Source organism: Pinus tabuliformis, chromosome X (genome assembly GCF_031772625.1).
Source record: "Pinus tabuliformis cultivar Carrire ecotype Pingquan chromosome X, CPIR1, whole genome shotgun sequence".
Taxonomy (NCBI): Eukaryota; Viridiplantae; Streptophyta; class Pinopsida; order Pinales; family Pinaceae; genus Pinus; species Pinus tabuliformis.
Window position 1 is genome coordinate 1,583,464,384 of NC_142308.1, and position 23,378 is coordinate 1,583,487,761.

Genomic DNA, 23,378 nt, shown 5'->3' on the forward strand with positions numbered 1-23,378 from the left:
AATGGAATTAGTGCTGTTTTAATGCAATATGAAAGACCCGGTGCTTTCGTAAGTCATCCAATCAAGGGAAAGTATTTACACAAAGCTATTTATGAGAAGGAAATGTTGGCAATACTACATGCACTTAAGAAATGACGACCCTACCTAATGGGAAGACACTTCAAGGTAAAAATGGATCATGATAGCCTTAAATGCTTTTTAGAACAAAGATTATCCTCTGAAGAGCAACAAAAATGGGTCACAAAGATGTTGGGTTATGACTTTGAAATCATCTACAAAAAAGGGAAGCAAAATGTTGTGGTAGATTCACTCTCAAAAAAGGATGATGATGTGGAAGCATTGTTGTGCGCCATTTCTATTATCCAACTAGATTGGATAAACAAGGCAACAGAGGAATGGAAGAATGACGAAGAAGTGTGGGCACGTATTCGAAAGTTACAACAAGATTCCAGTACATCCGATACATTTAGTTGGAAAAATGATTCGTTATGGTACAAATATCGCTTATACCTATGTAAAAATTCCCAACTCAAACAAAATATTCTTATGGAATTGCACACTTCTCCCTTAGGAGGGCACTCAGGATTTTTAAAAACTTACCACAGGGTTAAGAAGGATTTTTTTTGGGATGGCCTTAAATCGGATATTTAAAAGTTTGTGGCGGAATGTTTGGTTTGCCAACAAAATAAAGTTGAAACAATTAATACCCCAAGCCTATTACAACCTTTATCCATTCCAAGCCAAAGTTGGGAGGAGGTTTGAATGGATTTTATCACAGGTTTACCCAAGTCTAAAGGAAAGAGTGTCATCATGGTGGTAGTTGATAGAATTACCAAGTATGCACACTTTTTTGCATTATCACATCCATTTAAAGCCAGTACAGTTTCTACTGCATTTATGGAAATAATTCACAAGCTACATGGAAACCCAAAGATTATTGTAAGTGACAGAGATCCCATTTTCACTGGAAATTTTTGGATAAAATTATTTTCTTATCTTGGTACTCAGTTAGCTCATATCTCATCTTATCATCCTCAATCTGATGGGTAAACTGAGATAGTAAACAAATGTTTGGAAGGATATATTCATTGCTTTGTATTTGATAAATAGACACAATGGGTCAAATGGTTGCCTCTGGCTGAATGGTGGTATAACACTTCCTTCCATACTGCAACAAAAATGACCCCATTTATGGCACTTTATGGATATCAGCCACCATCCATCACATTATATTTAAGAGAAAATTCTAAGGTTCAAGCAATGGAACATCACATCGACCATCAACAATAAGTTCTCCAACTCTTAAATGATAACCCCGTGTTGGAACAGAATAGAATGAAACAACAGGTAGATCCCGCAAGTAGGTAGAAAAAAAAAGAAAAAAGAAAAAAGAAAAGAAAGAAAAAAGTCTGCCAGTTATAATAAGCTACTAGGTAGAGTCATGGGTTTTTTCAGAGAAATAAGCAGAAGGACAATAAGGTTGCGGCAACAACTTCAACACTTTGCAAGCTATTTGTGGTCGGGGGGGGGGAAGAAAAGTAGAATTAATAGTCACACATGTAGTCCCAGTACACAAGGTACATGTAGGCATGCACTTTTGGCAGTCTTTATGATCACATGTTGTACCTGTCCTGTCCGCCGTACCGGTAGTCATTTTCATATTAAGTAACCAATAATGCAACTGTCAAAGTAGGAACCACAAAATATTTTCCCATTAAGCATGAATTTAGTTAATAAATAACCCCATCACGGAAAAATAAATATGCCATGCAGCCCACTCTATACTTTCCCAGTCCACGTCATGGTTGTCAGGTCTAGGTCGGCCGACGATAGAAAGGTATAACTAAAACACATGGGGAAGGTTCCCAGAGTAATTAGTTGCTAAGGTCCAGTCAGTCAGGAAACGTCGTGTCAAGTCCAACTACTTAACTCGTAAGATAATGAAGGAAACTCCAGAATTTCAATTGCAGATAGCAGGAGAATTACAGGTCCACTCTGAAGAATAGTTGCAGAGACATAGAAGTAAGAAACCTCAGGTATAGATCATTTACCAAAGGTGAAGGGATATGGCGAAGGGAATTGTATCAGTTCCACAGGACTCATTAGACGAACGAATTAAAGTGGTTGATAATTTGTATGGAAAATATGATAAGGCGAATCTGGTCGACAATGATCTTATGCACTGCTTCCAGTTCCTAGCTCTAAAAAGGGAAATTTATGCCGAGGACATCCAAAGGGAGGATGAAACCAAGACCTCTAGTATCAAGGAGGATTTCAAAGGGATACAAAGGTCGAATTTACTCCATTTGAGAAGCTTACCTGTGTTCGACACTCAATTTTCCGCAATGCAGTGTACCAAAATTTTGCCAAGCAGGATGCACGGAGGATCACTATGGCTGGACAAGGAGTATCCAATTCATGTGGATGATATTAATCATCTAACAGGGTTTTCAGTAGGAGGGAAGGCAGTGAGCACACCATTTCAATAGGGACTAAGAGAGCTAAGAAACAGACTGAAGATAACATCTATGAAAGATATGGGACTGAGCGGGGTGGAAGAGGAGTGAATCTCGATTTGATCAACAAGGTCAACAACAGATTTTTCTGCTACATCATAGCAGGCAAAACCATGAGACATTATACGAAGAATGAATGCACACTGGACACAATTTCGGTTGCGGAACATTGCTGCCAGGGAGAGGTACTTAACTGGTCCGTGTTTGTTCTTAATGAGCTGTTTGAAGCTTGTGAAGATGTGTACAGGGGGGTACTAGTTTCAGGTTCAGGTACATTTTGATGTCTTTGGAAATGTGGGAGTGGAGGCCATTGAAGGAAAGTGAAATGGTGACCATTGTCGAAGGACAACCGATAGCACTTCGCTATGACCCATGGAGGGCATCGGGAGACCCCAACACGAAAGAGATAAATGAGATAACTTTCAAGGATTGGTATGAGTAGATGCTAGACACCATCAGGTCAACGGAGAGGATACCAAAGGCTCTGCTAGACGAATTCTCAGAAGAGGTTTGGTTGGGAGCCTCACATGCACACACCTATCTTAGACCACGGTATTTCCACCCAGAGACCTTTAAGATGAGGCCACAGAGGTTCGTTCTAATGGCAGTAGCGCTATACAAGGAGGTGGGATCATGGCTCGGAGTGGCATGTGAAATCACAGACAAGAAATACAACTACCTATTCAGGGCCTTGAAGTAGCAGGCGCAAGGGGGAGATGTGGAGGAAAGCATCAGGAAGCACCCAACAGAAGATGTCCTCCACCCCATGGTGCTCCAAATGGAGGAGAAAATGTTCGAGCTAAGGCGAACAATTACCAGCTTTGAAGGACAATCAGGTGAGAGCAATTACCCTACTCAATTTCAAGGTTCTACCATGTTCTCACCCATTATCACAACCCCGCCGGCCATGCAACTACCCACGGGAGTAGCCCACTCTCCCTCTCAACCAATGGTCCCCAAGCCAAAGAAGAAACGAGTTGTCCACAGACTGGTCATCAAAAAGCTAAAAAATTCTCCACCAACCCCGATTTTTGACCTTACTTACGAGGTCGAGCCCTCAATTCTACATCTCCCATAATTGAAGAGATTCCCACCATCACTTCCACTGCTTTACATCAGTCGTGAGAATCATGCCCGCACGTAGCCTCCACCTCCACGACCCTGTCAAAAACCCCCTGTTAGGTCGACGAAAAACTACTGTGGAAATAGAAGTTGAGTTAGCTGAGCAGGAACAGGGCACCAATTCTGTCAATGGTACACAACCAACATCACTTGCATCACTAATGCATGGGTCAGACCCACCACAAGGAGGAATCCTAGAAACTATTATGTAGGGAGAAAGGATTGAGCTGTACCGGCCAATTTTTTCGATAAAGCTCATAGCGGTCCCGAACCCTAGCATCTTTCCCCCACTTCACAATTCACTCCATAGTCACAACAAGCTCATTCACACACCTCCCACTCCAAAAAGTCCATCGCTAGCGGCCTACCCATAAAACAACATTTCCACTAACCTAGTACAATGCATGCTGACACACTCCAACACTGGTCGTCGGCACAATTATTTACATTTATACAACAAGCATCGCATAGGGCCAAAAATATCCATGAGAATCTGGCCAAGGAACATGAGCAGCAAACAAAGCAGTTGCAGGAGGTAACAGAAGAGCGTGATCACCTGAAGAAAGAAAATATAGAGTTGCAAGCCCAGGTTGATCAAGTCACACATCGATTCAGGGCATTATGGCCAACAATCATTGATGCAAACACAGAGGTGCTGGCGGACATCATGACCTACACGCTACTAGCCTGTTGTGACCACATCGAGGCAGCATGCTCAAACTTGGTAGCTAGCAATGCCGACATGAAAAGAAAGCTGAAGATGCTGAGATCAACACTACTAGACCCAGTCACTACAACAAAACCAGCGATTTGCGCCAGATTTAGCGCCAGATTTTAGTGCATTTTTTTTGTAATTGTGATGAGCAACCTGGCGCTAAATCTGGCTCTATTGTACAATTTTTAAAGCGTCCTTTTTTGCACCTGATTTTGCATCCTTTTTCACGCTAGATTTTGCATCATTTTTTACACCAAACTATGCATCATTTTTTGCGTCAAATTTTGAACCAAGATTTGCATCTTATTTTATGACAGGTTTTGCTTCTAGTTTTGTGTCATTTTTTGCATCTATTTTTCATTCTCTTTTGCTTCCTATTTTGTGTCATTCTTTGCTTCCATTTTTGCACCATCATTTGCATCAAGTTTACACTGTATTTTGAATCCAATTTAACGTCTTTTTATGCATCCATTTTGTGTCAGTTTTTGCATCTAGTCTTACGCCAGGTTTTGTATCTAGTCTTACACTAGTTTTTGCTTCTATTTTTGCACCAGCTTTGGTGCCTATCTTTGCACCATGTGTTGAATTTGATTTAGCACCAAATTTTGCATCCATTTTTGTGCCCATTTTTGCATCTTTTTTTGGACCATTTTTTACATCCACATTTATGTTTGATTTGTCTCCATTTTTCCCATCTCATTTTGCACCATATTTTGCGTCATTTGTTTCATCCAATTTTGCATCATTTTTAACACCATCTCTTGCATCTAATGTTACATCATTTTGAGCATCCAAATTTGCATTTATATTTGCATCTTATGTTGAGTCATGTGTTGTGTCCACCTTTGCATCTTATTTTGTGTCTAATGGTACATTCAATTTAGAGCCATTTTTTACGTCTACTTTTGTATTTGTTTTTGCACCAAGTTTTGCATCCAATTTTAAGCTATTTTATGCCCCTTTTTGCACCATTTTTTTGTGTCTACTTGTGTCCAATGTTGCACCATTATTTACACCGACTTTTTCATCCAATTTTGCATTTTTTTGGTGTCTAGTTTTACATCGTTTTCACCATCCAAATTTGCATCTTTTTTTGCCTCATTTTGTGTCCACATTTGCATATAATTTTGTGTCTGAGTTCGAGCCTAAATTTGCATGTGATTAGGAATCATTTTTTACATCCAATATGGCATCCTTGGTTTCACCTTTTTTCAGCCCCATTTTGCATCTTGTTTTATGTCTTTTCTTCTTTTTTTTTTCCTTTTTTTCACCCAAGTTTGCATCCCAAATTTACACCATTATTTGCATCATCATTTGGCATATTAATTTGTAACGTTTTTTGCTTTTTTTTAATGTTCAACTTTGCATCTTATTTTACATCTAGTTGTTGTCTTTTTTTGCATCTAATTTGGTGCCCATTTATGTGTCCTTGTTTTTGCCCAATTTGATATCCTTTTGTATGCCATGTTTTGTTCCCTTCTGTGTCAACTATTGCACAATTTTTCACTTCTAATTTAAAACACTTTGTATGTCAATTGTCTGCATTTTGTATTAATTCCTAGTTTAACATCCAATTTTACTTTCAATTTTGCATCCATGGTTACATCCGCATTTGACTTCTTATATAGAGTATATTTTTCTTTACATATATGACCCCCTTTATAGATTCATAGTGAAATATATGATAGTTTCTAAATATCATTAAAGCAGATATCACAATTCAAAATCATTTGTAAAGAAATTTAAGAGAAATTGACAACATCCATCCAAAAAAATAACAATGTGTCATTAACAACTTTCAAAACATGTATAAAATAGCAACATAATACTAATAAAATCAGTATTATTTTTAATCAAAACAAGTAAAATTCAAATATGATTAACAAATCAAAATATTTCATGAATATCGTTATTCTACGATAAATTAACAACATACATAAATCAAACTCATCGTATGATTACAAAATCAAAATGTCTCATTGATATAGGGTAAATTCACAACACCCATCTAAACATAACAATGTCATTCTACACAATAATTTCTTCATAAAAAACAATGCATGTGCATGCCTAGCTACCACCACCAAGATCATCCTCATGATCATCTTGACCATCCTCATTACTCTGATCCACATCATCACCAACACCGCAACTATCATCATCATCTCCTCCTTCACCACCATCATCCTCATCCTCATCCTCATCATCTCCTAATATATGTTGAACATAATTTGGATCATCGTCTTGGCAATCATTACCTATAGCATTCTGACAAAAAAAATCAATATTACATGTTAGTATTAATTACATAACACAACGCATGTTTTTGTTATACAATGTTAACCATAAAATGAAGTAAGATATAATATCTAATAGTACTAAAAAATAAAATGAAAATATGGTTTAAAAGTATATTGGAAATCCAACTAAGATTACATACCATGGAGTCCATCCAAACAACAAATTCAACCCATCTCTTTTCCTGCAGCACCTCCTTTTCCAAATGATTTGGAGGTCTTCCATATTTTAGTTCCTATCAATCAGTAAATAGGGAGAAATTAGATAACAATGACTTTCTTCTAGTACAAAATTTATTAAAAAAATATCACATGTTTAATATACTTACAAAGGTTGTTATTAGTGCTTTTAAACCTTTCTGGCCACTACGATGAGTGACTTTTGTCTTGGTTAACCTCGCCTTGGATGCCTTGTCCTTAAACATAAACCAATTCAATTTATTTTCACACAAATACATGTTTAAGATACTTATAAGTATTAATACATTCTAAATAATGTTTAATGAAAAATTCAATACCTGAATGCTCTCATTGCCGACTTTTCTTTGTGTCTTCTAGAAGAGATTCATTCATACTTAAACAAGGGGATATATTGTAACTTTTTCTAAGTTCTGAATTTTTGGATCGAATACTAGAGTCCAGGCCAAATAAGGTGCTTAAACAGGTTGATATATTATATCCCGGCGTAACCTCATGGATCCTCAACGGAGTATCCAGTTGGGAAGGTTCCTACTTGCTCACCACAATCTGTATATTTTCTCCAACTTCGAAATTTTGGTTCTCTCCAGCTTCCTGGCCATTGTTTCCCTCAATTTTGGCAGGGTCAATGAATCCCTCATGTTTTCTGTTGCTGTCCATATCAAACAATTTTTCTCTAATTGGACCTGCAGCAGTTATGCCATCAACAATAAAAATGCTTTCCTGGCATGCTCCCTTCATGGATTTGACTAAAGATCAGTAGCAGGAGTTACAGGTGGTCCAGGTTCAGGAGTAGATGGGTGGGGTTCATGAAAGCAGTAAAAGGAGCTAAAGAGGGATCTCCTAGTGTCCAAACAGGACTAACTGCTTAAAGACTGGGATCTGCTAATGACAGATTGCTCACCCGGGGTCTCAGGATCAGCATGAAAATATTGAAACCATATTCCACAGAAGTGAGATCTTGAAACCATCCAGCATTCTCTCCCAAGTTCCCAGCATCTGGGAGATGAAGGTTGGTATTTCAAGTCCTTCACTTTCATACCTCCGATGAGTGGATTATCCAGAACGAGGTTTCGAGAAAGGCAGGCAAAAAAGAAAATCAGAGTGTTTTTTGTATTCGGTAGCATCTGAAGTTCTGGTCTCCAACAAGCTAATCACTCCCACTAGAAAGCCATAATGAAATTTCCATATGTGAAATTTCTATAAAGACTCTGAGCCTTTTGTTTTGAAATCCTGTAATATGTATACCGACTGAATGTAAATGTTTGTTCACTAATAGGAAAACAAGGTTACTATCTATTAACATATTTCTTAATAGTGAAGAATTGCATTGAACTTCTTTGTGCTATACATATGAATTCTCAGATACTATAAAATATCCGCTGAAAACTAGAACACCTCTAGTTATACTTCAGTTTATAGATCAACTACAGCACAAGCAAACAACCTTATGTCAGACAACAACATCAAATAATTCTGTAGCCATTGACTACAAGATTTGACCACTTTTGACTACAAAACTAACCAGGGCCATCTGGGTGACAACAGATAAAAGAAAGCAGAGAATATTTGTGTTATGTATATGTTATCTCTTATGCATACAATATTATTATGCGCCTATGGAAAGATGGAACCTCTGCATTTCTTTGGATTTAGGCTATATCATTTTCCTTGAATTAACTAGGTGATTTTTTTTTTTATTTTCTCATGTAGTAGGTGCTCCAAGGACATAAGGACTCAGTGTATTCTCTTGCATCTTATTGTCTCAATAGGATTCCGAGCTTGGCCACACTTGTGTATTTTTATTTTCAATAAATTGAAATTGGGATTCTCACTCTGAAAAGATATGAGGGAAAAATATAAACAATACTTGCAAATTGATAGATAAGATCGTTGTTTATCATATGGTAGTATTTAATGATAAAAGTCTGTGCTACAAAAAAACACTGCTTTGCATGAACGAAAACAATGGCTACATAAGATTTTCCTAGATGATATCCTTTATCCCATTTGCACAGTCAGGTTTCTGTCAAGGTCTGCACCTGACACTTTCTCTCAGAGCTTAGCAGCACCAATGAGGATACTCTTCATACAGTTAATTAAAGTTTGCATTTGTTTTCTGGAATGCAAAGATGCGGGATATACACATGCACAATCCAAAGCTCCATTTCTGACTGTATCAAAAACTGCAAGAGAAGGTCCTACTCCATGAACAGAAGAGCATCCCATATAATCCTCTAAACCTATTGCCCTTTTCAATTCATCCATTTCGTCCACCATGGGACCTTCAAATACAACAATAAGTGAAGTGCGAAGTGAAGATGATGGAGTTAAATAAGGATGTTGAATTGCTTGGCACATAAGGAAGTTGACATCACTCATGTCTGTGAAATGTTTTCGATTCCTCATAGATGTATCAAGTGCATTTGAGTATTGTCTGGCCAGCTCTCAAAAGTCCCCTGTTTCATTGATATGATGGGTATTCATAATAGAAGAATGGTAGAAACCTTCGTGCCCACAAGAAACCAAAATAAGGGTCAAGGGAAGCAATACAAATATTCACACAACTGATCAGAAGAAAATTAATAAAAAAATAAAGGGTATACAAATTGAGATATACTAATACTGTTTGTAGCTGATAGAACCACACACAATTGCTTTCTTACTGAATACAAGTGTATCTGTACAACATATATACCATGAACAACATGACTGCTCACACTAGAAAAACCCAGTTCATAGAGTGCAAGAAATCATGCCATAAATAAATTAAACCTACAGAAACCGATAACTGTAAATAAATACAAAAACATACTGTGAAAACTAGACAAAACTTTGAAGCAGCAATGGTAATTCAAAATAAAATAAAGCAATGTGCAAATATGGAATTGGCAAAACCTTACCAACACTATGATCAGATAGGCTGCTGCCAACGAGGCTTCTGCAGTCAACCAGAGTTATGACAGAGTAATGCTCCCAGCGATTGCCAAGCTCCTTGAGAACGGAAGTGGCTTTAAGCCCAGCTGCTGTTAAAGCTCCACACATTGTTGTTCTTTCTGTCTTGCAAACCTGTGATGGCAATCCATCAACATCAAAATTGATACTCATGAAATCATAGAACTTATAGTTCATTAATTTATAATGATATAACGTAGAGAACAAAACCTAGTGTGCATTTACTGGCATTAACAATGCACAAATGTAAGACCTCATGGACTATAAACTCTTTGTGGACAATAAACTCTATTCACATGGAAGATAATAGACTTTATGGCCTAGCTATCACTAGGCTATAGACCTTATGGACTTCCTATCCACAGTTACAAAACAATTCCTATCCTCTTCATTGACCTAGATACTAGGAAATAAACCTTATGGACTTCATATCCGCATAACATAATTCCTATCCTCCCCATATGACTTCTCTGACACTACTAAATCAAACAGTACACAGTATTGGATATTGACTTGCAGCAATGCTACAAAACTATCTATAAATCTATCAGTACAGATTATCAACTTACATTCTCAAGCTGAGCTGTCCTCTCTGAGCATAAGCACAGACGAACGATTTGCGAATGGCGAGGAGAATTAGGATCTTCAAATGGCAAATTGGCATGCCTCCTGGACCCCAAAGAATATCCCAATAAGTCAACCCCATGAGCCCAGAAGGGCTTGTTGGCCTAGCCTCTGGGAATTGCATCCTCTATAGCCATAAAATTTAGGTTTTCTTCATGATATCCATTCTTCTCTGTCTGAGAATTGGTTTCATATAAAGATCTATAAAGATCTTAGAAATTTCTATAAAGATCTTAGAGGCTAGATCAGTGTGAAAGAGGGAGAGAGCCAACAAGTACCATGGATAGTGAGTAGGTTTCATATCTATAGTCTCTTTATTACAGGATGGTATAACATTACTAATCAGTGAGGCACATAGACCAGTGTACATGTTTCCACCAAGAAAGCTCATAACACAAAGACTAATCGCCCGGTTGGATTCTTCCCTGCACCTGCTTTGGCTGGATCGAATCCCTATATCGGGAGTAGTGCCAGCGGGGAGGTGGGCCGGCATCTAGCTAGTCCAAATCATCCATCCAGGCACATCAATCTCAATTTTATGTTTGAAGTGACAGGCAGGCCCCTGACTTATAAAGGGTTCATTCATGCGCTCGTTCTCGCTTATTGATCGGATTACCTTATGGATGCTCGACACCTTGATGAGGTCTGACCTAGATCGGATGCCCAGCTATATCGGATGGGCGGTGAGATGAGGGATGTTTCTGCTCAAGCATTGATTGACTAAGCCAGTTTTTTCCTACAGGATTCCAATCGGGGCCAACAGGATAGATAGATTGGGCTGATTCCATCCATAGGTTCAGATTAGTGCGTCGCCCTACTTACTATTATTAGGCGACCCCTATTCTTATTTGAGCTCTTCCAACCTTTTCACAATGGCAAGCAATTACCGAATCCACAATGGCTGGCAAGAGCGCCCCCAGCTTATTCCTATAGCTATGGCCAGATCTTCCAATCACCTGGGAAAGCCGAACAAAAGAAAGTGAGGGGCCCTACCGCTCCAGGAGCAATCAGCCAGCACACCGGTGCTCCACCTACTGGCCAAATTAGATATAAAAGGAGGACGTTAATACCAGTTCCCCATTCATCCCGGAATTCAGATCTTTTGACCGGGAATAAGAATCTCGCTTGACCAATCTTGCACATAAAGACTCGTTACGTAACGTATCCTCTCTCTTGCGACCGAAAGGAGCTAAGGAACCAGTAACTAAGATGGGTGGGGTTCATGAAAGCAGTAAAAGGAGCTAAAGAGGGATCTCCTAGTGTCCAAACAGGACTAACTGCTTAAAGACTGGGATCTGCTAATGACAGATTGCTCACCCGGGGTCTCAGGATCAGCATGAAAATATTGAAACCATATTCCACAGAAGTGAGATCTTGAAACCATCCAGCATTCTCTCCCAAGTTCCCAGCATCTGGGAGATGAAGGTTGGTATTTCAAGTCCTTCACTTTCATACCTCCGATGAGTGGATTATCCAGAACGAGGTTTCGAGAAAGGCAGGCAAAAAAGAAAATCAGAGTGTTTTCTGTATTCGGTAGCATCTGAAGTTCTGGTCTCCAACAAGCTAATCACTCCCACTAGAAAGCCATAATGAAATTTCCATATGTGATCTGTATGTTTCTACACTCAACATCTGCATTGCACTCCTTATAAACCATCTCCTAAAACCACTGTATCAATGCATACTAAGCTCACCAGAAATCTTTCTAATAATGACCATAGCTCCTGTAGGGATGGTATCGCCATAATGCATGCCACAGCAGTAACACACTAAAGCCTACTAAAAGAGAAAGCTTGGATTGTGGTGTGACTCCCTAGCATATGTGTTATACAATAATCCACCTCTAGCCCTCTAAGTAGCTCTATAATGTATCTCTCCTCGCATCAGTGCCAAAATATGTCGCAGAGAAGCAATGTAGGTTGATGCCATTCATTCAAACCGACTTTGTTGTAGAGGAACGTGTCAGTCAACCTGTGTGTTAATGTTATACATATTGCAGAGGAACAAAGTCTTATACATCGTGAGCCATATGAACTGTGTAGAGCCAAGAGCCATCGGTAATAGAATTGGCAGTAACAACATACCAAGCAGCTCTGCTACTGCTGTTCAATGAAGCTACGAAGATGAGCTGTGTAGAAATTAAATTAAATCTCTGAGATATTTTCTGGAAGAGAATCATCAATACCTGAACAAAATAATGCATCATTACTCTCCATAAGATTTGGCTTATCTAATGGATCACTAAAGTCCAGTACCAAACAAAGAATTCAAGCAAGAAGACATATCAAGGCCTTCTGTAAGCATAGGCATCTTCAATGGAGCACCCATGTTAGAAGGTTCCTGGTTGCTAGCCACTGTGTCTACTTTCACAAGTTGTATATTTTCTCCAACTTTGAATTCTTGTGTCTCTTCAGCTCCATTCTGTACAGATTGTTCTTCCTGGTCATCCTTACTACCATACTTGAAACAAGTCATTCATACTACTGAAATGGAGCAGCCCCGCTGCTAGATAAAGCTCAAACTTGATGAAGATCTTCTTACTGTTATTCAAAACTTTTTGCAGGGTTATGATTTGAAACCCTGCTTCGACTGAAACCCCAAGTGTAGAAGATAGTTTTGATTTTGAAATGCTAATAGTACAGACAGTGGATGTCAACAATATCACTGACTGCCAGAACAATCTGCCCATGCATACACTCTTCCTTGATTATGATATTGAAGATAGGCAAAGGAGGTAATACCAATGAGATAGATCAATGCTTCAGAGAATGAAGATCGGTGGATACTCCTGGACTTGTTATGGAGATTGAAGACACAGTAAAAGTCTGACATTCCTTAGAAGTGAAGTCAGATGATCTTTGGTATCATCGATATTTGTTCCTTTCACTTCTTCATAGGCACCTTACTAGCTAGTGCCAGTGAGAAGTATCAGTGAGTTCTGAGGGAGCAACATATATTTTCTTACTATTCCAACTATATGCCCTAGACTTGAATCTAAACAGCGAATTGTCAACAATGGTGTCTTGTCACTTAAAAAAAAAACTCAACAGTGCCTTGTGTATCTTAAATTCAACAAGTTTATTTATGCTGATCTCTGTAAGATTACAGTCTTCATTAGGAGTTCTTTCCATGGTCATATAAGATGATGCCATTTGATGCTATTGGTTAGATTACATATAAACATCGAATTCTCAACAATGGTGTCTTATCACTTAAAAAATACTCAACGGTGCCTTATGGATCTTAAACTCAACATGTTTATTTATGCTGGTCTCTGTAAGATTACAGTCTTCATTAGGAGTTATTTCCATGGTCATATAGGATGACGCCATTTGATGCTATTGGTTAGATTACATATATATGGAGTATCGATTCCATATTAACTATGCATCAGTGCCAAAATATGTCGCAGAGAAGCAATGTAGATTGATGCCATTCATTCAAACTGACTTTGTTGTATAAGAATGTGCCAGTCGACCTATGTGTTAATGTTATACATAATGCAGAGGAACAAAGTCTTATACATCGTGAGCCATATGAACTGTGTAGAGCCAAGAGCCATCGGTAATAGAATTGGCAGTAACAACATACCAAGCAGCTCTGCTACTGCTGTTCAATGAAGCTACGAAGATGAGCTGTGTAGAAATTAAATCTCAACTAAATTTGGAAGATGAAGATCTTATTCAACTTCTGTATTTAGTTTCATGTGGCAAGATCGAGATTCTTCTAAAGGAACCTAGCACTGCAACAATATCTACAAGTGATAATTTTGAATTCAATCCTCCCTTTTCGCACAAGTTGAAAAATATTAAGATTCCACTTACAGATATGAATGCAAATGAGAGGAATAGAGTGATTGAAAATGTAAAAGAAGACAGACATTTCTGAATAGATTCAACAATAGTTCTCATCATGAAGGCTAGAAAAATCTTACCTCAGCAACAACTATTGAGTGAGTGTGTTGAACAATTCCAAAGCACATTCAAGCCCGAACTTAAAGCAATAAAATCCAGAATTCAGGACTTGATCTCAAAGGAGTACCTGGAACGTGACAATGAAAACAGTAATTTATTGAGATATATAGCCTAATATCGCTGATTGAGATGCAAGTCGAAAACAAATCTGTAATGCAACATATGGTTAATTTTGTTTTATTTTAGAGAAATAAAACATATCACAGATTGGATTTTCCATGTGAGTTCGACTGACTAACATAGAAATACTCTGTTTTGCAATAGAGGATGAAGAAGTTTTCCAGGTCAGCTAATCAGTCACCCAGTTCTACCTTAAAGAGGAGGGACTTAGATAATGCACGGTTTTTGTGCCACAACTCATCAGAGGAGAGAACACTGCTCGACTCATGCTACTGTTCCTTAAATTTTGTTTTATGTTTCAGACAGGGAGTTCCATCCCTTCGTCTACAAGGAAATAACATAAAGTGGCGATGGATCGATATAGAAGTTAAAATTATTTGGATCTAAAGGAGTGGTGGTTTTATCCACTACTCCAGCTAGTGCCTAAAAAATATAAAATTTGGGTTTGGTGGTTGTGAATTCCATTGTCACTGAAGGTAGGTATAGCCTAATTTTGGTGTCCACCAGAAACCTATCAATTACTTTGGCTATACCCTCTTTACCCTTCCTTTCATTACACCAATCTTACAAATAGCATGCACTTTCAGAACCTAGTCAAAGAGCCCCCAACTCCAATGGTTTTTCACACTGGTTATGATTTGAAACCCTGCTTCGTCTGAAACCCCAAGTGTAGAAGATAGTTTTGATTTTGAAATGCTAATAGTATTGACAGTGGATGTCAACAATATCACTGACTGCCAGAACAATCTGCCCATGCATATGCTCTTCCTTGATTATGATATTGAAGATAGGCAAAGGAAATTATACCAATGAGATAGATCAATGCTTCAGAGAATGAAGATCGGTGGATACTCCTGGACTTATTATGGAGATTGAAGACACAACAAAAGTCTGACATTCCTTAGAAGTGAAGTCAGATGATCTTTGGTATCATAGAGATTTGTTCCTTTCACTTCTTGATAGTCACCTTACTAGCTAGTGCCAGTGAGAAGTATCAGTGAGTTCTGAGGGAGCAACATATCTTTTCTTACTATGCCAACTATATGCCCTAGACTTGAATCTAAACAGCGAATTGTCAACAATGGTGTCTTGTAACTTAAAAAAAAAACTCAACAGTGCCTTGTGGATCTTAAATTCAACAAGTTTATTTATGCTGGTCTCTGTAAGATTACAGTCTTCATTAGGGGTTCTTTCCATGGTCATATAAGATGATGCCATTTGATGCTATTGGTTAGATTACATATAAACATCGAATTCTCAACAATGGTGTCTTGTCACTTAAAAAATACTCAACGGTGCCTTATGTATCTTAAACTCAACATGTTTATTTATGCTGGTCTCTGTAAGATTACAGTCTTCATTAGGAGTTATTTCCATGGTCATATAAGATGATGCCATTTTGACGCTATTGGTTAGATTACATATATATGGAGTATCGATTCCATATTAACTATGCATCAATGCCAAAATATGTCGCAGAGAAGCAATGCAGATTGATGCCATTCAGTCAAACTGACTTTGTTGTAGAGGAACGTGTCAGTCGACCTGTGTGTTAATGTTATACATAATGCAGAGGAACAAAGTCTTATACATCGTGAGCCATATGAACTGTGTAGAGCCAAGAGCCATCGGTAATAGATTTGGCAGTAACAACATACCAAGCAGCTCTGCTATTGCTGTTCAATGAAGCTACGAAGCTGAGCTGTGTAGAAATTAAATCTCAACTAAATTTGGAAGATGAAGATCTTATTATGAGGCCGAATTGACTGGGTTTGGCTGAGCTCATTTGGAGGAGATTTTTGTTGGTTTGACTAGCATTAACTTTCTGGTTACAACATCTTGTTAACTGTTGTTTGGCTGGACTGTTTTGACAGTGATTGGGCAAGTAATTTTGTATGATGTACTCTCTCTCTCTCTCTCTCTCTGTGCTGAACTTTTGAAGAATAATAAGAAGATTTGATCAAAGGGTTTTCCCCACATTGGGGTTTTTCTCTAGCATCCGCCAAATATTGTGCCCTCTTGTCTTGACTTGTCTTATTCTTATTGTTTATGTTCTATCTGCAAATACTCTCAATATTTATGTGATTGCTAATCTGGAAATTTATATTGGGCTAATAAGGAAAATTGACGTAAATTGCTCTAAAGCATAAGAACATACCATTGTTATCTAAAATTAACAATCATTCTATAATTAGCATGATTAAAATGTAGAAAAATGTTATGGAGTGTCCAAGTAGTGTAGAACAGAGAAGCAAGAAAAAATACCACAAGACAACCATAGGGTTGATAGAACCATGTTTAGGCACATTAGATATTGCTTGGTGACAGAGTCTTACACCTTTGAAAGGAATATTTGTTTCCCTACATTTCTATTGAACAAATACAAACCTGAATATGTTCTAAGGACTATCATGGAGGGAGTCGAGATGACCCACAGGACCCATAGCTGAATACACAAGGGGATTTCAATGCTGGAAATCTAGTTTATAGCATAGTAGCAAGATTTGGTCATATTGCTCTTTATTATATGGAAATTTGGCAATAGTACAAAATTCAGTATGTTTTCACTGCAATGCAGATACAGAACAGTTCACTTACCTTATAATGTCTTTGATACCCATCAACATATAAGCCCCAAAAAAACAGAGCAAAAACCTCAAAAAAATAAAAATAACAGTAAGAAAACACTTAAAAATAAACTACATTGCAAAATTTTCAAAGAATAAATTGCTTTTTCTGGTTTTAGTGTGTTCTGAGGATGAAATTCTTCTAAAATATGGAACAAAACGCTTATTTTCATACTGATAAATATAGATTTCCATATTGGAACCATGCTGCATTTCTTTATTAGGTATTTTCCATACTGAGTTGTATTTGAATACATATTCGGATTCAAATTTTGCTACTATGGTTTATAGCCATTCCTAGTTACACGTATGCTGAAATCAGGGAGGTCAAGGTAATCAGATAAATTGTCACAACAATTATGAACAAGAGGCAACCTTCCTTGAAATTCTTGAACCTCCAGTAATCAGAAAAATTGTCACAACAATTATGAACAAGAGGTAACCTTCCTTAAAATTCTTGAACCCCCTACCCTTGCCTGGATTTGCTCACGGCGCCAATCAGTCCTCATGTACATGTACATCAAAATATTTATTATATAATTAACTATAAATTTGTTAACATTAAAAGGGCAAATAGATCCTTTGTTCATGTAGAGATGCTCACTGACGACCATGTTGACAATGGCGATGAGAGGGAGAAACTGCCGTGATATCCAATCTTCAATATGCATATTTTAGATAATAAAGACTGACCTACTAAGTTAACCAAGTAGCCGTTATACAAAGTACACATAAATGAAGCTCAAAGCTAAGAGATTTTTTTTCTCACTTTCTTTTCTTCCCACACAAACTATTACTCGATTTCGATTTTTCTTATTAGATTCCAAAATTTAATGAAATTATCTGCCTGGGAGCATTGTTGCAGTGCATGGCTTTTATCCACTATCTCCACTACAAATTTTGAAATGACAACAAAAAATCCATTAAGACCGGAATCTCCCCACAACAGTGAAAGCAGAGTTCATTATTCAAGAACAAAGTAAAGCGAACCAAATACTCTAAGAGCAGGACATGCATGAGTCCTCCAGACCCAGATCCACTAGATTGATTGCATCATTTTTTCAGCTGGATGAAGCATCGATGACCCGGTAGATGCACCAGTCATGAGCAAAAATAACAGATGATCAGTGATTCAGAAGCACCCTTACCAAGCACAGTTGAGATCATCCAGATAATCCACAAGGCCATCTAGGTATGCTATCTTACAAAAGCTATAATTCTCAGCTTATATCTTGTAGACACTAGACAGACACCCATCACCAGGGTTCTCCCTTCCACACGTAACCCGTCAAACTTTGCAGTCCGATGAGCTTCAATAAAGTTTGCCAGGATAGAATCCAGCCTGGTTTATGGCCCTGCATACCTCTCCTTTGACGCTTAGATAAATTAGGACTTATTTATTTTCTAGGCTTCTGCTATTAGTCTCGTCTTCATTGTATCAGGTTTATCTGTTATTATAACCCTTGAAAATCTGATAAGGAAATCCAAGAGATGCTTCTCCATATTTGCGAATGGCATTCTTCGTAAAACTGTTGACATAGACTAGTGCACCTAAATCTGGGGGATTTAAACTGGTTACCTACTAACACGTAACTAGAACCAGCCAGATGCTCGTCTTCATTGTATCAGGTTTATCTGTTATTATAACCCTTGAAAATCTGATAAGGAAATCCAAGAGATGCTTCTCCATATTTGTGAATGGCATTCTTCGTAAAACTGTTGACATAGACTAGTGCACCTAAATCTGGGGGATTTAAACTGGTTACCTACTAACACGTAACCAGAACCAGCCAGATGCTCAACAACATTGGCTAAAAACAATTGAGATAATCACCCCTTTGTTATTTTATCATTCGTCATTCTGTTAAATCTGAAATCTTATTTGTAGTCTCTCCTTTTCAGCGAATACCTTTAAGCACTCCAGCATCAATATATAGTTTTAGTCCCATTAACCTAATGTCCTTTCATGATTTGTGGACATTTATATAATTTATTTCTTTATTCCGAAATTCTTCTTAAAATTATTATTTCCATTTCTTTATGAACCTTCTGCTGTCGAGCAATTGGTGTTATTTTGAGCAAAATAATTTGTAAACGAAGTTTCTTGGTTAGTGAAAAGCCCGCCAAAAGTACCTCTACGGCAAGTAGATCCCTGGAAAGTGTCTATCTCTCAATGTTAGTGACATCTCAACGCATTCACCCATTCGGGAGCTTTCGTAGGCAGTCAGCGTCGTATGTAGAGCATCTAGCTCGGCGGGCCTCATAGTTTGTGAGGAAGAGTAAGCAGATCGCAGAGTATTTGCTTATTTCACTCCTTTCGGAAAACCTATAAATTTTTTAAAGTAACTGCTACTTACGAATCATAAGTTTTTTAAAATAAATTCTACTTAGTTTCAGATTTTTAGATTTTTAAGGGGTTTTACCGACCCAGAAATAGAGATTCAATAAATGGAAGAGAAGCTTACTGATGGTGACATCGCCGTCGGGGCTCTGGAGCATCTTGTCCATTCCCTTGGGGCCGAGTGAGGTGCGGAGGATTCTCGCAACGGACCTGGCGGCCGCAATGTTGGCCTTCTGAGCATCTAAGCCTCTGATTCGGGTCTTCTGCTCCTGCTCCTTTATTATGATAAATGGCCTCCCGTACTCATCAAATGCCAGCGCCATCCTTGCAAACAGTAACAGATTGCAACACAGAGATTAAAACCTAAACATACAAGAGTGGCTGCTAAAAACACACTGGATTTTGAACCAGAAACCTGAAATGCGTGTACTCCTCTCTGTGTGGAAGACTGAATGTGCGGGTGGAAATCCATTGAAGTTAAAAATGGAACATACCTTGGCGCCGTCAATGGACTGAAGAACCGATCGTGGGGTTCGAGTGTCTGCTACTGGTAAACCCTAATTCGCAAATCTCTGCAATCTCGTTTTCGCTCCCGCCCTGCGAAAAGCGAACAGATCCTCCTTCTTGTTCTAGAACGTAAATGAAGTTTGGGTTGGGAGGGGTTTTGTAAAGAAAAGTAAAGCTTTACCTTTTTCAAAAATGCTAATTTCATAGTGAAAAACGGTAAATACATTTTTTTATTTTCACATCACTAGTTAAGTAGCTATATAATGTTTTTGGTTCTTGGTTAGGTTGGAAAATATTTATAATAATATAATTTTATGGTTGTTGTTTAAGTTTATTAGGTGTTATTAAAACAATAAATACATTTTTTTTATTTTCACATCACTAAAGAAGTAACTATATAATGTTTTTGGTTATTGGTTAGGTTATAAAATATTTATAATAATAATAATATAATTTTATGGTTGTTGTTTAAGTTTATTAGGTGTAATTTTTTTTAATTTCAATTTAATAATTTTTAAATGGAAAAATATGATTTTAATTTGGTTGTATTGAAAATATTTATATGTTTTTACATATAAGGTGGGTGCAAACAAAGGAGAATATATAGTAAGTCTATTTAATAGTTAATAACAAGTGTTAATTTCTTAAAATTATATGATAAATTTGAAAGGAGTAGGGTATGTATCTTTTTTCGGGTGAAATATATTAAAATTATTGTGTGAATGGGGTTGTAAGACCCTATATTTTCATCCTGGGAAAATATAGTCCTCTCTTAGCCACTTGCATAGTTTAGATTGTCATAAGCAAAGTAGGTACATTGTCTTAAGATGTAAACATTTCATTTTAAGCAGTGTCATAATGTGGTTTCAGCGAAGCATTAAAAGATGGAATGAGCATGCACATTTGGGATGCTAGTGTTATATTCAGCGTGAGGCATGATTGCACGTCTAAGAAGACTCTAACAAGGGTTGCAGAGGAGAGGTTGGGGGATTGTAGTCTCACTTAGAAGTGTATACAAGCAAGTTAAGCCCTATGAGAAGTTGTGAAACAAAATTAAGGGATTTGACAAGTTGCACGAAGGCAACTTAGTAGTGGTACTAAGTGAGCAATCCTTGATTCAACTTGATACTCTCTCCTTGGCACTACCACTTTGTAAGATGGAGAAGAAATGTGAAATAGATGTGCAACCCACTAAAGAAGTTGAAGGTTGTTGTAATGTATATCGGTGGTTATGTCATGATGTGAAAGGAAGTGTTGGAACTTGGAAGGTGACCATTAGAGTAGATTTACCATGGAGTGCAAGGAGGTGCAAGGATCTGATAAGGAGGGAACTACACAAATCTAACAAGTAGGCCATATTGGGTTAGGATATTACTATTTTGGGACATCCAAAGTTGAAGGTGCATTTTATGGAGGTGCAGTCGAAGTGCTTGGGTGCGTGCCACAGCGTAAGGGTATCTAGGACTTTTAGTGTGTGTTAGTGGTGTTAGTGCATTGTGTTTGATCAACACTAGCTAGAATGTGTTCCATGAAGGAAAAAATCCCACAAATTTGGGATGACTTAACCATTTGGCATTTAAGGTGTGTTATGTCCTAGTTTTGAGGAGACAATTAGAACCATCTTAGAGTGTGATGGGTTGTGCCATGGACTTAGGTCCACTTATATGGGTTGAGGTGTAAAGGTACCGTGTGAGTTGAGGAAAATGATTACAATGCTTACCTATATAAAGTGTTTATGATATAAGATTAATAAGTTTTTGTTGGAGAATGGAAGAGGAGGATAAGAAAAGAGAGGCATTAAGGTTTGTTGTAAATCAATCAAAAGGAACGAACTTGTTAATCTTATTAGCAAGATTGTTCAAGTTGTCTCTTCAATAGGAGTGAATTTTGGCTAGGACTAGGGAGTTAAGCATTGATTGGGTACTCTGGAAATCCAAGACCTAACATATCCAAGCTAGTCCATTAAATAGATTCATCTTGGGCAAGGGTTGTTAAGGCTAAGGTGCAAATATCCCCTCTGCTCAAACTATTTAACATGCAAAGTTGGATCTGATTCTTCAACTTGTCCTGACGATGAACCACACTGGTTGGTTCGAAACGCCTAAACAAATGATATATCTTGTGATTTACGCTGGAAAAATTTCTCGTAAACTACACATTAAGAAAGTTTGTGCACTCCTATATGGATAAACATGCTTATTATCTTTCATGAGTTTCATCAAATATTTAACATATTATTCATCAACTTTATTTAGATATTCATCATCTCCAATTAACAAATATACATTAAGCAAGTTCATGCACTCTTATATCGATAACATGCTTATTATTTTTCATGAGTTTCATTAAAGATTTAACATATTATTCATCAACTTTGGATTTGGCGAGGATGAATTCTAGTATATTACCAAGTGTGTTTTTTTCAATTGTAGTTCTTACTTTCATGATTAATTTGGTTGTAATTTTTACTTCCACGATTAATTTAGTCTAAGTTCTCTAGGTAGTCATTAATGATCTATTCAGTGCTATGTGGGGGTTTTACTTTTCAACAAATATGAAGTATCTATGTTACATTGGGACCTAGTGACCTTGTTGAAAAACCCTAGCAAACATCTTTGAAACCATTTACTAGCACTAGTTGAACTTGAGATATCTCAAAAACTAAAAGGAACAAATAAGGGTTGCTTTGCCAATCCACTCATAACCTAATCCACTTTGGTGTACTTATATTCTCAAAGTGAATCAAATACCAAGAATGATCTATGTCTGCTAAAACCTATAATCACATTGTTTCCCTAATAGCAACTAAAAACTTCTATACCCAGTTGTTGAACTTTTGCAACCAATTATAAACCTTCAACAAGAAGTAGTTTTCTAACGAGAATTATTGCCATATCTTCCTTGGTTTTACGAGGAAAAAGAAATAAAATTTCATTTGTTATCAAAGGTAAACCAAATTCATTATTTGCATACTTCCAAACCTAGGGTTTCGTATCCAAAGTAGATCCTAACCACATCAATGAAACAAACTTTGTTTTTATGTATCATCCAAACATTATGTACAATTACAGACTCACCTCTAATCCATTGTTTATAAAAATGTTGAATATTTTCATACATGATATACTGAACAGTTGGACAATGAAAATAGTTGTCATCGCTATTCTTCCATTTATATGCTTTTTGCAACTTATTTGAAAGAGCAATTTTGTCCCAACAATTAGACTTGTAGCATAAAGAACATGGTTAATACATATGATTAGACCAAAAACTAGTTACTACCAAAATTCAACCAAAAAAAATATTACTGCATAAAAATAGAATTAAAAACAAAAAATATAAAAACAAAAATTTCCCAAATTAAAAATAAATAAATGATAAA

At 37.3% G+C, this 23,378-nt stretch overlaps 1 protein-coding gene across 6 annotated transcripts; it reads right to left on the reverse strand.

The window, feature by feature from the left end:
* Nucleotides 1-6,212: 6,212 nt before the first annotated feature.
* LOC149146068 (uncharacterized) lies at nucleotides 6,213-20,131 on the reverse strand. Of its 6 annotated transcripts, none has more exons than XM_089453159.1 (5): nucleotides 19,905-20,131; nucleotides 19,576-19,813; nucleotides 9,752-9,917; nucleotides 6,794-6,886; nucleotides 6,482-6,611 (listed from the first exon to the last, which is right to left on the reverse strand). In XM_089453159.1, exons 2-4 carry the CDS (start codon nucleotides 19,810-19,812, stop codon nucleotides 6,819-6,821), a joined length of 471 nt encoding a protein of 156 aa, XP_089309285.1. In that variant the 5' UTR covers nucleotide 19,813; nucleotides 19,905-20,131; the 3' UTR covers nucleotides 6,482-6,611; nucleotides 6,794-6,818. The 6 variants fall into 6 exon arrangements, with proteins under 6 accessions (XP_089309287.1, XP_089309282.1, XP_089309285.1 ...); XM_089453157.1 differs by having other exon boundaries at nucleotides 6,482-6,621; nucleotides 19,905-20,130; XM_089453158.1 differs by having other exon boundaries at nucleotides 6,482-6,621; nucleotides 19,984-20,127.
* Nucleotides 20,132-23,378: the final 3,247 nt, after the last annotated feature.

Bases quoted from the DNA above. Each gene is read 5' to 3' on its own strand.
- LOC149146068 (XM_089453156.1), bottom strand. From the start codon at position 19,730: ATGCTCAGAAGGCCAACATTGCGGCCGCCAGGTCCGTTGCGAGAATCC. The intron at 6,887-6,979 runs GTAAGTATATTA...ACTGATTGATAG, and splicing joins AAGCACTAATAACAACCTTT to GAACTAAAATATGGAAGACC. The intron at 6,622-6,793 runs GTATGTAATCTT...TTTTTTTGTCAG, and splicing joins TTGTTTGGATGGACTCCATG to AATGCTATAGGTAATGATTG.